The sequence below is a fragment of the Schistocerca serialis genome, chromosome 2 (assembly GCF_023864345.2).
Source record: "Schistocerca serialis cubense isolate TAMUIC-IGC-003099 chromosome 2, iqSchSeri2.2, whole genome shotgun sequence".
Classification (NCBI taxonomy): domain Eukaryota; kingdom Metazoa; phylum Arthropoda; class Insecta; order Orthoptera; family Acrididae; genus Schistocerca; species Schistocerca serialis.
The window spans coordinates 568,762,449-568,778,866 of NC_064639.1; the positions used below are offsets into that span (position 1 = coordinate 568,762,449).

The 16,418-nt window shown below is 42.5% G+C and overlaps 1 protein-coding gene across 8 annotated transcripts in view; it reads left to right on the top strand.

The window, feature by feature from the left end:
- Positions 1-16,418, top strand: part of LOC126457568 (nuclear receptor coactivator 7) — a 799,075-nt gene that overhangs the window by 265,370 nt on the left and 517,287 nt on the right. The window contains exon 1 of one of the 8 annotated variants that reach the window (XM_050093987.1): positions 7,608-7,696. The exons of the other annotated variants lie outside the window; for them this stretch is intronic. Within the exon in view, the coding sequence (XP_049949944.1) occupies positions 7,659-7,696 (38 nt within the window). The 5' untranslated portion in view covers positions 7,608-7,658. Of the gene's footprint in view, positions 1-7,607; positions 7,697-16,418 lie in introns of those variants that run through there. 8 annotated transcript variants of the gene reach the window in all.

Consider the following 16,418-nt stretch of genomic DNA (forward strand, 5'->3'; position numbering starts at 1 on the left):
TGTACCGTGAATATGAGGAAACCGGTAAAACATCAAATCTCCGACATCGCTGTGGCCGGAAAAAGTACGGGATCAACGACGACTGAGAAGTGCAACCCTTCCCGAAATTGCTGCAGATTTCAATGCTGGGCGATCAACAAGTGTCTGCGTGCGAACCATTCAACGAAACATCGATATGGCTTTCGGAGTCGAAGGGCCACCCGTGTACCCTCGATGACTGCACGACACAAAGCTTTACGCGTCGCCTGGTACCTTCAACACCAATATTGGACTGTTGATGACTGGAAACATACTGCCTGGTCGGACGAGTCTTCTTTCAAATTGCATCGAGCGGATGGACGTGTATGGGTATGGAGACCACTTCATGGATCCATGGACCCTGCATGTCAGCAGGCGACTGTTCAAACTGGTGGAGACTCTGTCACAGTGTTGGGCGTGTGCAGTTGGAGTGATAAGAGACCCCTGATACGTCTAGATATGATTTTTACAGGTGACACGTCCGTAAGCATCCTGTGTGATCACCTGCATCCATTCATGCCCATTGTGCATTCCGACGGGCAATTCCAGCACGACAGTGACACTCTTCACACGTAGTGTACATAGTGGCTTAAGGAACACTTTTCTGAATTTAAACACTTCTGTTGGCACCAAATTCCCCAGACATGAACATTATTGAGCATAGCTGGGATGCCTTGCAAAGTGCTGTTCAGAAGAGGATTTATGGTGTCAATTCCCTCCAGCGCTACTTCAGACATTAGTAGAGTCCATGCCACGTCGTGTTGCGGCACTTCTGCTTCACATACAGTGTGGGGAAACAGGTGCGTTTTCAATAACACAGTTATCCACCGTGTTGTGAGTTTGCAATATGAACGAAGTTGTTAGGACGGAGCCCCGTCAGCTGGAACACACGCCCTCAGGCCCTTCGCCAAGGCACAGGATCCTGTGCTTCCTTCTATGCTCTGTGGTGATGTCTCTAAAAGGCTTTTCGTCGTTGCAGCCGCTATTCCAGTGTCTACAAACAAACCCATTTTTTTCATCCACATGAACACTATTTAATTCATCGTATACCTTGTCTTCTTGTGGTATTACCGAATGTCCTTCAGATTTTTCAAAAGCGTCGTTGGGAAGCTCGGGGTATGCAGAACAACATAAAACAATTTTAATCACAACGTTTTAGCGGAAAGCTCTTGGTGAACTATGCATCTTTGCATTCTTATAAAGCAGTTATCGAAACTGAGCTTCCATTTTCTTAAAGCTGTACGTTCCCTTTCGTAAATTTAGCAACTTGCGGATTTCAACGCACGCTTCTATTTATTAAAGGGAGCAATACAAAATAGTCAGAAACGTTAGCAAGATACAGTAAGTCATAAGTTTGGCTTCGGTAGACACTACAGGAACCTAAAGGTAAAGTTGGCTTTAAGTAGAAACGCATTGTTCTTCTCTTCGTCGGTTCCCGTTCTCAAGACTTTCGGAAAACTCTGGATAGGTATTACATAAAGTGTTCTGTTTGCCACTCAGCAGTGATGCAAAGCGCCCAAAGGGGCAGATGTGCAACATGAACAGTTCCTGAGAAGAAAGCTGCCATTTCCTTCGTGGGGGAATACAGTCATATGGAATTTTTGAAAGAAATTTCCGCCATTTGACTGTTAATTGTTTGTTTTCACACAATCACGATTTCGGCTTTATAGTTGAAATGTTAAAATATGTCTGCCCTGTCTATGACTTACATTCGCCGAAAAGACGTATTTCTGCTCTTCCAAACCAGTTGTATTACGGCATACGAGTACATATCGAAGAAACGCAATACGAGTGCCACTGTGTACAGTGAAAAACCATTAACACACACTAAGGCGTATTTAACAGCTGATACTCGTATTTTGCTGTGACCTGTGTTCTGTCACTTGCATACATTAGATGAACGGAAGTGCCGGAATGCTGGTGACAGCAATGTACGCATATTAGCTGTTAAATACGCCATAGTGTGTGATAATGACTACACTGTGCACAGTGGCAACCGTATTAAGTTCCTTCGATATGTACTCGTATACTGTAATGCAGCAACTGGTCTAGAAGACGAGAAATGTGTTCTCGACAATGAAATGTCACAGACAGGGCACACACATTTTCACATTTCAGCACGCACTTCAGAATGGCTTTAAAGACTAAATCATGATTTTGTGAAAAAACTAACAATCAAATGGTTGAAATTTTTCTTTAAAAAAGCTGCCATCGTCTTCCATCCGACGCTTCAGCGTTATTTGTTTCGGTGGGTGTTTGTTCACACGCACATACACAATCCGCCCGACACCGTGCCGTGCATGACAAGTGGTATTAAACATTGTTGCTAATTATTCCCCTTCCCATCACACTCCAAAGCGGTGTGAGGTGGAAAAATGTCTGGTGGACACACCTGTACAAGCCGTCGCCTCTTACGTTGTCCGTAGCGTCCGTAGGCGAGTTGGAGCCGGTAGAATGGATCTGCAGTATATCACACATTCTGCTTGTCTAAAAGTCCTCCCAAGGCTTTCACGGAAAGAACGTCGTCTTCCCTCCAAGGGTTCCCATTGAAGCTAATGGATACCTTTCTGTAACACTCAAATATTGATCAAATCAGCCAGTAACAATTCTAGAACGCCTGTAAGTTGCTTCTGTGTGCGCTTCAAATTCCACTTGATGGGGATCTCGTACACTCCAGTACTTTTCAAGAATGGGTCACTCGAGCATCTTGCACTAGTGCAGTTTCATCAGACAAATGACTGCAGACCGTGGCTGTCACATGAGACAAATTTTTTATGATACGCCACATTGGTTTTCGGTTGCTTTATTCAAACAGCGCCGTCGGCGGTTTCGAATTCACGCGTCATCGGAACCGGCGGCGGTGCTTTCCGAATAAAGTAACCTAATTCGTGGCTGGTTGCTGTACACCATAAATAGTTCATTTTGAGCTGGGTTTCCTTTGTAGCTGCGCTACATTCACAATAAGCCGTGTCAGGCTTTCCCCTTCCTACAACACATCTTACGTGGTCGTTCGCTTTTAAGTCACTTCGTAACGATGCAACCTACGTTTATGGCATTTGTATATTTAGAGAAAGCTTCTGACAGTGTTGATTGCAGTACACTCATTGAAATGCTGTAGATATTAGAAATAAAATACAGGCTGCGAAAGGAAACAGAGGGAATTTAGCTCCACAGAGAAGAAATAGGGTATTTGCTGTGTGGCAGAATTACAGAGTCGTTGGCAAACCTCAAAAGACTTGGAAGCGCACCGCACGGAATGGATAGTATCTTAAAAGGAGTGTAAGATAATCATAAATACCAGGAGAAATGGAATGTAGTCGAATTAAATCGTGTGATGCCGAGGGAATTAGATTAGAAAATGGCACTAGAAATAGATGAGTTGCCCTATTTCGGTAAAAAATTAAATGATAGCCGAATAAGATAAAATTCAGACTGGGTGTAGCAAGAACAGCATAACTGAAAAAGAAATTTATTAACATGTCATATATATGAAAGTGTTCGGAGTGCAGCTTTGTACAAAAGTGAAACGTAGATATGCAGTTCAGACAAGAATACAACAAAAGCTTTCGATGTGGTGCTACAGAAAAACTCTGAGTGGGTAGACCGAGTAACTAATTGGCACTGAATTGAATCAGTGAAAAAATAAATTTATACCGGCCGTGGTGGCCGTGCGGTTCTAGGCGCGTCATCCGGAACCGCGAGACTGCTACGGTCGCAGGTTCGAATCCTGCCTCGGGCATGGATGTTTGTGATGTCCTTAGGTTAGTTAGGTTTAAGTAGTTCTAAGTTCTAGGGGACTGATTACCTCAGAAGTTAAGTCGCATAGTGCTCAGAGCCAAAATAAATTCATGGCACAACTTGACTAATAGGAGGGATGGGTTGATACACACATCCTGAGGTATGAAGTAGCCATCAGTTTGTTTATCGGTGGGAAGTATGGGGGGGAGGGGGGGAGTGGTAATTGTATGAGAAGACAAAAGGATACGTACAGCAAGCGGGTACAACTGGGTGTTTGCTGTAGAAATTACGGGGAGATGAAGACGCATGTGCGGGATTAAGTTGTGTGGGGAGCTGCGTTAAACAAGTTTCCTGATTAAACAATCAACAACGACGACAACAACAAAACTTATATATGTTTAATCGGCATGATTGAATGAAGCAGCATTAAGTTGCATTTGTCAACAACTGATGAAATACACCATCCATCGCAACAAATAGAAAATCTGTCATTCATTCTTTGTCTCCGTCCCGTAACTCACCGATGACATTTCACCCTGCATAACAGCATTGTGATCTTATTTCTGCTCACTCTGATAAATCGTATATGTATATGGGGTACAAGGATGTTGGTATACACATTTGCTTACTAAAAAACAGCTATCTCTGAACACCCGCGGCCTGTAATCTCGGATTGCATTTTATCACACAAAAAGTGTTTGAGCCAGTAACATATTTGAGAAGCCATTTAATGTGGTCTGCATCACAGTCTGCAGTGTAATAAAAGTGTTGAACTTGTTCTGGAAGTATAGGAATTGCATACACATTCACGGCCTTTGCGGGTACCACTGTTTGTCTCCCACCGTTTCCCGTAATTAGCAGTAGTTCGTTAACTAACGACGTTTTTTTTTTTGACGTTTTTTTACGTTAGATGTACTACTTTCTTGATCGCCACGTAAAAAAAATGCGCAGATATGACTCTGAAAGACGGTTTTTTCCTTCAGATGTCCGTCTCTGTAGCGTAGCGGTAGCGTTACCGCCACCACGCAGGGGGGCCCGGATTCGATTCCCGGCAGGGGACTTGGTGTTGTGTGCCCATCATTATTTTCATCATCATTGGCTCGCAAGTCGCCGATTTCCCTTCAAAATGCAGTCCGTACTCCAAATCGCGTCGCGTATAGAAAGAAGACACGCGCACACGCTCACGCGAGAGAGAATCCATCTTCCACAACATCCAAAATACGTCATCTTACGTTATAATGAACAACGGTAAGTGTTGCGTCCCCCCCCCCCTCCCCACCAAATTAAGTCACATTAGTGCGATTGTTTCTCTGTAGTATTATTTTATTCTCTATTTAGAAGGCAAACGAACAGTAGTTACACACCATAGAAACCATCCAGTCGTGATGAGTGGTAATAATATTAGAACTTAATGACGAATAACATCACGTGATACGTCCGCAGAGGCAGTTAAAATATCGTACAATAGAATTGTCTCACGTTTCTTCGACATATCCTGTAGAGATAGGCATTCAGGATAAAAAATAAAGAACGACATATTCAAAGGTCGGGTGCTTGAAACGAATCACCGTCCCTGAACCTAATGCCGTACAGCAGATGAAATATCTTGTTAGGACAGTTTTATTGGTCTCGAAAAGGTCAAGGACGATTTCTGTAACATGAAATTCTCCGTTTGCTTTATAACCGTTTCCAAGATAATAGAAAAAGTGACTGTTAAAGAGGAAACGTCGTCTATTCAAAGCCTAAACAAGCCCTCTATTTCCTGCCTCGTCTAACGACGTATTATCGAGCAAGTTTTCACAGCTTTAAATTTCTAGCATGACGTGACGATACCAAAGATCTTCGTGTTACAGATGCCTTGTAATATGTATGACCGATGAGTTAATCCATAGTTAATTTAGTAATGGGGGGGGGGGGTGTAGACATTGAATAGAGTAAGCAGGTAGAAATGGGTATAGGCCCAAGGGCGCAGACATCAAAATTTTCTGTGGATGAATATCAGTAGCGGAATGCAGAATGTTTTCTGGGGAGTCTAGATATATTTTTTAAAATGATTACCTTTCATTTATAATCTTTCATGGACTGTGCCTTTGTCATAAAGATCAGTGCTGACGCTGGGACTGTCCTAGCTCAGTCGGTAACACTGCTGACTTAAAAGCAACAGAAATGAAGCCAAACTCGGGTTCAAATGTACTTAAACGAACGCAGAGGCGTAACGTATGCGACCTTTGAAAACTGCGAAAATTTTTGCCCGGCGAAGGGCTCTCGCTCCACGCATCCCTTCAGTTGACCCTCTTCTTTACACTAGCTGTTAATGCGCTAACATCCCTTCAGTCTACAATAAAGTTACCGCGTCCTTCAAAGCCATTGTCTCAACAAACAAAACGATAACAGTTTCGCTGAAATCTTAAACTAAACCACTGCTACGCTAAAAAAGTTGAGGTAGTCTAACAATCGGCTTCCGTGTATCTTGGATTATTCTTTATTATTGCTCATTATTAGCAAGCAGATATTTTAAAACCATTGTTGACGAATGGAGTCGACGTATTGTAGCGTGTTATTTGTAAGGAAACATGAAAGGAAGCCGAAAAGACGGGATTCCATTCACAGTTTAGTGCGATTATTCTTCTGGGGAGTGACTTTGACTTGGCCAGGGAAAGGCAAGGAATGGGGGAGTCTGTTGCTTGGTTGCCTTTGCCGAAAAACATCTTTAAAAAAACGTGTATTTCAGAGGTCACAAATTTTAATTTCGATCTCAGTGTTTCAATAGTTCATTATTTGTTGATAAACGCAAACTAAAAATTTTGTGGGTGCGACGTACCCGCAAGATTATGTATGTGGGTGCTAGAGGAACGCGATTTCACTTCATAGCTGTGGCGATCAGCATGTCAACAATTTTTCCTTTTTAGTGTTGTTACATTCTTACTTCGTTCTACACTGAGGTTTCAGACCGTTTCTTGGGAAGTAACTGCCAGTGCACGTATCAACCATTGACGTGTACGTTAATATTTGTTGATTGGATCGATGATTAAAGATATTCGTATCTTTAAGTTTCACAGATTTCTAGTATTTATTGATGTACTACAGTATTAGCATCACAAAATCTCTGACTACAGTTGGCCATATCAGTGACAGAAACTGGATAAAAGGGCTTCAGTCATCCTTCTTCTTAACTTTTTGAAGATTATAGTAATAGTCATCAGAAACTTAGCTGTATTATATTACAAATTATTACATCTAATACAGCTTCATCGACATAGAGGGGGAAAAATAGTGACAGACATAAAAATATTTCTAACCGTAGATACTAACAAAGCGTATCAGCTTCCATTATCGTTCCATTTCGAACAATATGATGCATATACCACAGTGCCCAGTGCCACTTTTTCACAAAAGAAACGTCAACGGTAAATAATCAGAATGTTGTCCAACAATGTTCATACACCGCACGAATACTTGCGCTATACGTTTTTTCTTCGAGCATTTTGCATTGCCCATAGGTACAACGATAGCTTTTTTCGGTTTGCGTGCATATAAGCTGACACATAACGTTTCGAATACAAAAATTCCATTTGATTCAGCACTCGTTGGTTTTCAATCTGGCGGCAGCAACGGGCGCTTCTCTTGTTTCCCGATGCTGCCGCTAGGTGTCAGTTGTTGTGCTGTGCCTAGAGAGCCAGCTGTGCCCGTAAGTGCTGCCACCAACAGCGAGTTCACAAGCTACTGTCGGCTGGCGCAGCTGATCGGAAGAACATGTAAATAAACAAAAAGGCAATTTATCTCACGTAGCTGACAAGGGGGTGTTCCTCCTTGCGACCAGTTACATGCAGCCAACGGAGCAGTGCGCGCCACGTAATCTGCTATAGTAGCTAAGTTCGGCGGATGTTAACAGAGACGTTAACATGGAATTCCACGAGGGAGAATTGGAATACTTGAAACGGTTAGTAGGCGCGCGTTTTATTAATACAGCGTATCCTAAATAATTTTGACAGACATAATTTCTGGAGCTTACTGAGATGTGCCGGAGTCACTTACAGTAAATTGCTTTGCTTAAAGACACAATTATCTTTTTTTCGTTCTTACTGTATTACTTGATGTCCTTAACATAAAGAATTGCTAACTTTTCTGTTTTCTTTTCTCAGTTATGGTACGCATAAATGTAAAGATATTGTGGCTCCTAATTTATCTGCACAGTTTCTTCACTACTTTGGAAAGGCAATGACTTCAAACTGTCATCCCTTACAGCGTTTATACGTCAGCAGATTCTTGACATTCTCGGCAACCGGCACTTTCCTCTTATGGCATACTCAAACCTCAGAAAGAAAAGAAGAAGAAGAAGAAGAAAGCATTTTTGTACTTAGTTGAGAACAGGGAATAGTTCAACGATGCGTAATTAGAGACGAGCGTCATTTTCGCAAGACAGAAAAATGTCAAGTTTACCAAAATACTAGTTCACTGTGTTAAGTCGAATAAATGTAAAAAATGTCATTTGGCGATTTTCATGCGATTGAACATAATGTTTATTCAATATTGTCGGTTGTTTTCTTCTACTGCTGCGTTTCCATCACTATATAAAATTTTAAAACAAATTGTTGAGTTACGGTTAGACCTTACGTATTGCACAGTCTCAAGTTTCAGATATGAAAGTGCATAGAGTTCCAGTCTCCCTTAAAATTCCCGAATTCCATTTATAGTTTCTGTTAGTTCTGAATAAAAATATGAAACATCATTCAGTCAAAAGCTTGAAACTCTGTATAACGTAGGGACGGAAAAAATGAGCAGTGACTAAATATTTGTGCAGCTTCTTTCAGACTGTACTTAATTGTAGATCACTGAATCATCATCTCAAATAAGTCTGAGGTTACTATTCATATTATCGGCAAGCTCATCAATATATAACATGAACAGCAAGAGGCCCAACCGATTTCTCCGGGGTACTCCCGGAGTTAATTCTACGTCCCTCGAGGACTTCATATCAAAGATAACTTGTGGCATCCTCCCTATCAGAAAATTTTCAATCTAGTCCAAAATTTCGCTTCGTACCCCTATAACATGGTACTTTCGATAATAAGTGTAGGTGTGATACTGAGTCAAATACTTCCCAGAAATTGAGGAATAGTGGTTCCACATGACTGCCTTAATTCATGGCAGTCAGTATGCCATTGAAGCAAAGTGCAAGCTGGGTTTCACGTGATGCATTTTTTCAAAATGCTTGCCGATTGTTATGGAGGAGATCAATCTGTTAGAGATACATCATTATGTTTGCGCTCAGAATATGTTCTAAGACTAAAACAAATCGATCTCAAGGATATTAGACGGTAATTTTATGTATCACTTCTCCTAGCCTTCTTATAGACGGATGTGACCTGTGCCTTTTTTCCCCAAGAACTGAGCACGGTTTTTTGTTAAAGGGATCTACGATAGATAATTGTTAGAAGAGGGGCTAGTTCAGCCGCAAATTCAGTATAGAATGTGACAGGGATTCCGTTGGGCCGTGGAACTTTGTTCAATTTTAATGCTTACAGCTGTTTTTCGCCGGCATGTGTTGCCGAGCGGTTCTAGGCGCTTCAGTCTGGAACCGCGCGACCGCTTCGGTCGCAGGTTCGAATCCTGCCTCGGGCATGATGTGTGTGATGTCCGTAGGTTAGCTAGGTTTAAGTAGTTCTAGGGGACTGATGACCTCAGCTGTTACGTCCCATAGTGCTCAGGGCCATTTGAACCATTTTGAACAGCTGTTTTTCAACGCCACCGACATTAAAATTACTTCATTCATCTTTTCAGTTGTGGGAGAATTAAATTGGGGCAATTCTCCTAGGTTTTCCTTTTTATAGGAACATTTGAAAACGGAGTTCCGCGTTTCAGCTTTTGCTTTGCTACCCTCAATTTCAGTTACAGTCTTACTCATTAGGGGCAGCACACTAACTTCGGTACCACTAACAGCCTTTACATACGACCAGAATTTCTGTGAAATATCATTTTTCAATATTCTGCTACGGTAGTCATTGAAGGCTTCACGTATTGCACTCTTGATAGCCAAACGTCTTTCATTTAGAATCTATCTACAGCCCTATGCTTTATTTTACACCTATTATATAGTAGTCTTGTTTCTTCAGAAGTTCCTTTAGAGTGAGTGTAAATAATGGAGGGTCTGTCCAATTATGACCCGTTCTACTGGATACATAACCATTCAGTGCATGGCCATTTTGAAAGCGTGAGCCGTGGTCCTCTGCATGCCCCTGTCTTGAGTTTGTCACTTAGATATGACACTGCTACTTTACTGTCTAGTTTCCTGAACAAATAAATACTGCCACTTATTTTAGTTGCCCTTCGTACTACTGTAATCATTGTTGCCACAAACGCGTCATGATCTCAGACACCAATTTCGATGTGGGCATCCTCAAAGAGCTTGTTTTAGGTAGTTTTCAGAAAACGTATTTAGTAATGTTTCACAAGATGTCTTATCACGTTCACCATTAACAAAACTAAAATTTTCCCAATTGACTGTTGGATGATTACTGTGTAATTGTGGCCTGAGGTCTTTTATCCAAAATTTTCGGTTACATCAGGAGATGAATCTGGTGATGGACAGACAGATCCAATTGCCATTTTATGTCAACCCCTGATACACGAGATTTCCCAAAAACTCTCGCAAGCAGTTTCTGTCTCGATGGATTTGAGTTCCTTGTGTACTGCGAAAAATACAGCCCCTCCATTTCCGTCAGCCTATCCTTTCTATATGCACTTAAATTTTTCCCAAAAATCTCGCTGTCAGTCTCAGGTTTCAACCCGCTTTCCGTACCTAGTACCATCTGAGCTTCACTGCTTTTCAGGAGCACTTCAAACTCTGGAATTTTGTTGTGAATTTTAAAGCACGTAATTATTAAGATTTTAATACTCTCGCCCGTGGGGCTTATTCTTGCCTACCCTTGTGTGTAATCCATATAGTCATTTCGGTACAAACAAGATGGTCATTTCGTAGTTTGGTATCATTGCGTGGTTTAGCAGGCGATCGTCTGCTATGCATCGGTTCCATACACGAGTCCTTGCCTACACAGTATGCACTTCAGGCGATGAAATAGCCTGTTTCCTTACGACCAGCTCACTCACGGGAGGCCGCCAATTCTGTCCCATTCGGACGCGCTTGCCGATATTGCGCCCTTTGCTGTAGAGGGCGCGCTATGGCAATTGTTATCGTGTTTCCACTTCTCTTGACGCCTCTGCTATTACTGAGCTTTGTGTTACATCGTCATTTCCGTCCACTGATGATGCTGCAGGGAGGTGCTGCACGCACAAGCCCAACTACTTACGTCTGGCATCCTTTCTCATGCAGCCTCTGCGTTGGAATTCATTTGGGTCTTTTATTCTGGGTTCGTTTGTCCACTTTCGTGTGGTTTCAATTGCAACTAGTAATTTACTAATATAAAAGCGTGGTTTCGGCGCCTGCTACTGTATGGCAAAGTTAGCGTCAGGGCTGCGTTGCATTCTCACGGCCGGACCTTCTCCTCCGGGAAACGGAGCATGTAGTGGCTGCGGCAAGTAAGTTAACGGCCCTGACAGTCAGCCCGAGGTCGCTCTGCAGCACCACACCGCCTCGTAGAAGATTCTCTCTGCGCTGTCCGCCGCGGAGATTCGGCCGCACGAGGAGTAAGCACTCTTGTCTGATGCTCCTACCTCAGCATTTACTCGCTTTGCCTTTACGCAACCTTAGTCTAATTCTCGGTAGTAGTTACCAAAAATGAATTCATTTTCTAATGTATATCGAATCTGTCAAAGTACATAATTCGGTAGGAGGGACGGAGGGAACTGGACTCCTATTGTGGAGGAGTAGGGTTCGAATTCTCCTGCAGGCATTCCCTTCATGTTTTCTGTTAACAACAGACGAATGCAGGTTCCTTGGATAGTAAATTGAGTAGTTCTCTCATCCTTGACCTGTGTGGATTGGTGATCCACCTCCATTTACGTTGACGTCGACGAATTGTTAAACTATAAATTTTCATTACTTTTTTGAGTGGCGATATTATTTCAAGCCTTCCGTTCTGTGGTAAGCTCTCAGTATTTTTTGTAGGCCATAGCAGGAAAGCGAAATCAGACATAGGTACAGACAAAACAATTGGAACACTCATAAGCCTAACTTATGCAGGCTAGTATTCTCCTTACACACTCATAGGCCATGCAGCATATCGCATCTGGAAACTGGCCGGCCTTCTCCTACAGAGACAAACGTGCAAAATAAAGCATCACTCTCTCTCGAGACTCAGGACTGATAGATCGTTGGAAGTTAACTGGGACGTCCCTAGTTACTAGAATTTTCATCAACTACTAATGTGCCACATGCTAAGAGAACTACACCTACACTGAAACTTCCTGCCAGATTAAAACTGTGTGCCGGACCGAAACTAGAACTCGGGATTTTTGCCTTTCGCAAGCAAGTGCTGCACCAACTGAGATACCCAAGCACGACTTCCGATCCGTTCTCACAGCTTTACTTCCGCCAGTACGTCGTCTCCTACCTTCTAAACCTCACAGAAGCTCTCCTGCGAAGTTTCCGGGACTACCACTCCCGGAAGAAAGGATACTGCGGAGACGTGGCTTAGCCACTGCGTAGAGGATGTTCCCAGAATGAGATTTTCGTTCTTCACTGGAGTGCGAGCTGATACGAAACTCCTTGGCAGACGGAAGGCAGTTTGGAAGGTAAGAGACGTAAAGGTGTGAGAATGGGTCGTGAGCCGTGGTTGGATAGCTCTGTTAGTAGATCACTTCCCGCTAAAGACAAAGGTCCCAAGTTCGAATCTCTGTCTGGCACGCAGGTTTAATCTGCTAGGAAGTTTCATATCACCGCACATGCCGCTACGCAGTGAAAAATCTCATTTTACACGTACTTTAATCACATGTCTCATTGTGGACTTGTTTTCTCTTCTATCAATTCGCATCCTGTTAAACTACAGGTGTAGTTAGTTACCTATTGCCTGTAATCAACCCGCTGCGTAGGGACGTTAAGCTTGGCGGAATCGTTTGTGTTGCTCGGTTGGTTCGTTGCTTGCTTGGTGGAAGGGGACCAAAGAGCGAGGTCTTCGGTCCCATCGGATTAGGGAAGGATGGTGAAGGAAATCAGCCGTGCCCTTTCTAGGAAAACATGGCGGCATTTGCCTGAAGCAATTTAGGAAAATCACGGGAAACCTAAATCAGCATGGCCGGACGTGGGTTTTAACCGTCGTACTCACGAAAGCGAGTCCAGTGTGCTAACCACTGCGCCACCTCGCTCGGTGCACGGAAGTAGTGGGTTATGTGCCGGCATGGGTTCCAACCGTCCACCTAACCATTCACAACATCTGCAGCAAAACGACACGAACATGATACTAGATTTCACACGCACTTTTCATCTATAGTACAAATAGTTACGGTTCAGGTACTTAGCACGTAAGCAGCGAAATTGCTTGAATTATGTAGTCTTACTCCAGACGACGACGATGACGACGCTAAGAATAAGAGGGTTACGATTCTAGTATTTCCAAGATTTACTGTAAATGTACATTGCTGTTTCCCATAGCAGATGAAGAGGAACGTGCTGTAATTTAACATTCGTGGTACGTACTTTAACCGAAAGTAAGAGCTACTTGATATTCTTGAATTATTCATTGAAAGCATATTCTTGCACTTTCGTTTGTAACTTTCCTCAAGATAATGTCACAAAGACTTTTATCATAATATCAGAATTCATGAGTATCCTCATTGCCTCTTTGTATTTTAGTGCACGTAAATGTGCAGATGGAATCCAATTTAGTCTAAAGGAAAGAATGTCACAGCATATTTTATCATCTTCCAGGACAGACTACACTACTAACTTGTAAACCATTTCTCTAGCCCCTGTATCCTGTCATTCACTTCTCCACTTACAAGGCAACTTCTGAATAGCGCGTCACTCCCTTCGTTGGCCCGGAGCCATGGGACTTCCCACAGTCGTGATCAGTGTCCTGTCTGTCTGTAGTCGTAGAACGTTAAACACCCATGTATTACACTCAGGCAAAATAGTAATACAAATGCAGGAGACGTCGTGCTGAGACAGTTCACATTTGGTGGGCATAATGTGACTGATGAATATGCAGTGCACAACAATTAAAGAAATTTGAGAATACAGGTTAGATTGTGAACAGTAGATGGATATTCTGAACCTATCGAGATCGCTCGTCCGCTTCTGCCCACGACATAATCAAAATGCCGGGCACACACCACGCATTGCAGTACAGGACACTTAAAATAAGATTACAACAGTTACAAAAAATTGCAAATGCGAAAATTTTTATATTATCTGTATGAGGCATGGAAATCATAACGTATTGGTGATAAATGAAAATTCGTGCCGGACAGGGACTCGAACTCGGATTTCTCGCTTTTCGCGAGCGGTCGCCTTAACGATTTCGGCTATCAGTGGACGCGTCCAGGTCGGAGCCCAACCTCGTTATGTCACAGCATCTATGCCCCCATTGCTTGCATCTTACTGGATTCCCGCAGCAGAGTTAATGAGACAAACATGTTCAACATAAGTATTACCCTCGTTTTGCCCGTCTAACATTCACTACTTATTATTACGATGTCTAGTCCTTCAAGCATCTGTTGTAATGATGAAGAACGAGAATTATTGCTATGCTCATATGCTCGTTAAATTCGACAATTGGAAACCATAATGATACCCTTCGGTCTAATCCAGATCTCGGGCTGTGTTGCAGACCAGTCTCTCATCACAACCAACATTCCAAAATATAGTATAAGAGCGAAGTAAATGTTGCCAATGTTCCGTCTTCACCTCCGATTGCGTACATTCAAATATCACGGTTCACACTGATAGGCCAAGGATTAAAACAGACGTGCTGTATCGGTAGATTCAACCGACCCTATGAAACAGCGCCTACGTCTTGGTAGTCCACAATCTGTTGTAAACTTACGCAGCTTTAGAGGTAAGCTTCCGTTGTCTGTTACGTAGTTGAAAGGGTAACAATGCGAAGTGATATGAAATGAAACGTACATGCTGGGACGACTGCGGATAGTGACATGGTTGAGAGGTTTCTGAGTGAGCCTATCGAGTAAACCACAAACAGTGCTCGTTGCTGAGTGGGTACCAGCCAGGCTACAAATTCCTACGGTCCGAGTTCTGATTCTTCGGCAATCCTGGAATTTTTCTGTTCATTTTTCATTTCTTTCACCTGTGGCTCTGATTAGTATGTGTAAGAATTGCAAATCTAAGTCGGTCCGTGGGTCGAAAGAATGCAAAAGCATACCACCTCCAATACGGTCATTTACAGTAACACCTTGTGGTGTCTAAACCAACCCTCTGGTTATTTCTACCTTTCATTTTCGGGTAGTGTTCCAGTACACGTGTCCTTACTCAGTGATTTGACTAAAGACGAAATAGTTCAGAGTTGCGTTCTCTTATCGTAACTGATTGATATAGTTTATGCAGTGATCTAACAGATGCGCTCAGGAAACTTACCGAATCACTGGAAGAAAGCGACACTATTCCTTTGAAACAGATAGGTGGATTTAGAGAACCAATATTCGAAGCAAGTGGTAAAATGGCTGTACTGCCTGGAATGTCTATTTCAAGTACAGATCATGCGAATGAGACGCGCTTACAGAGACAATTAGTTATTTCTCTTTTCGTTCTAGACGCAAAAGCAGTTGGACGGGGCAGCTGTTGTTAGTACAGTGTAACCTGGGCCGTTGGCATACGAAGTACTTAGATTCAAATGTGAATAAGGTTCTTGAGAACCTAGGGAATCAGCTGGCAAGTTCGTGGTTTAATAAAACTATGCTTCCAACGAATTTCTCGTGTTGAGTTCTGCCGGTGATTTCTAAGTGAAGTGGAACCAGAACTTTTGGACCCCTGGTTTTCATTTTTCCAGGTAAGGCCTGGGTGAGTTTGTCATGGTATGTGAACTCACAGATCATGTACCATTATGCATCAGAAAGTTTTCCAGTCCAATCTCATTTTGACCACCATGTACAAACATTATACTTCCTATTCCATGACATAGTAAGGAATAAAATGTTTTTAGGAAAAACAGAAGCGACTTCGCACCTTGTTTGTCCGGCCAGCCAAGAATTCTTGCACCATCTTGGTGCGATTGCACTCTCTAGACCAGCAGTCAGCAACTGACAGACCGCTGTTCAGGTCCGGACTCCGAAAGGTGAAAAACTGGCCCACCAAAAGTATTTTGAAAGTGTAAATTACGTACAAAAGTTATGTACAAAAACATTTTCCTGTGGATAACAATTCGTTTGAGCGCCAATCCAACAATTTTTTGGAGATAAAAAGATGTTACTAAGTTATTCCATTGTCGGCAAGAAGTAATACAAGAGGAACCGAAATTTCAGCTGCTGACAGTAAAAGTACTTTACTCGAACTTCTTGCAGAAGGCGCCTTGCTTCGTCACACCACTAGTCAATCATACGACGTTGTTAATGAACTACAAATGTCCATTTTCGTGTGATTTTTGGATATTAAAGAATTTAGGGAAGAATTGCTAACAACATAGCCATTGAAAGGCAAGACTCAATGAGATGATGATTAGACTTCTGATGACTTCATGACGAAATCAGACATTAGTTACTATAAAATTGTGGCTCTTTCAACTGACGGCGCCTCAGCTCAATGCATAATTCACCAG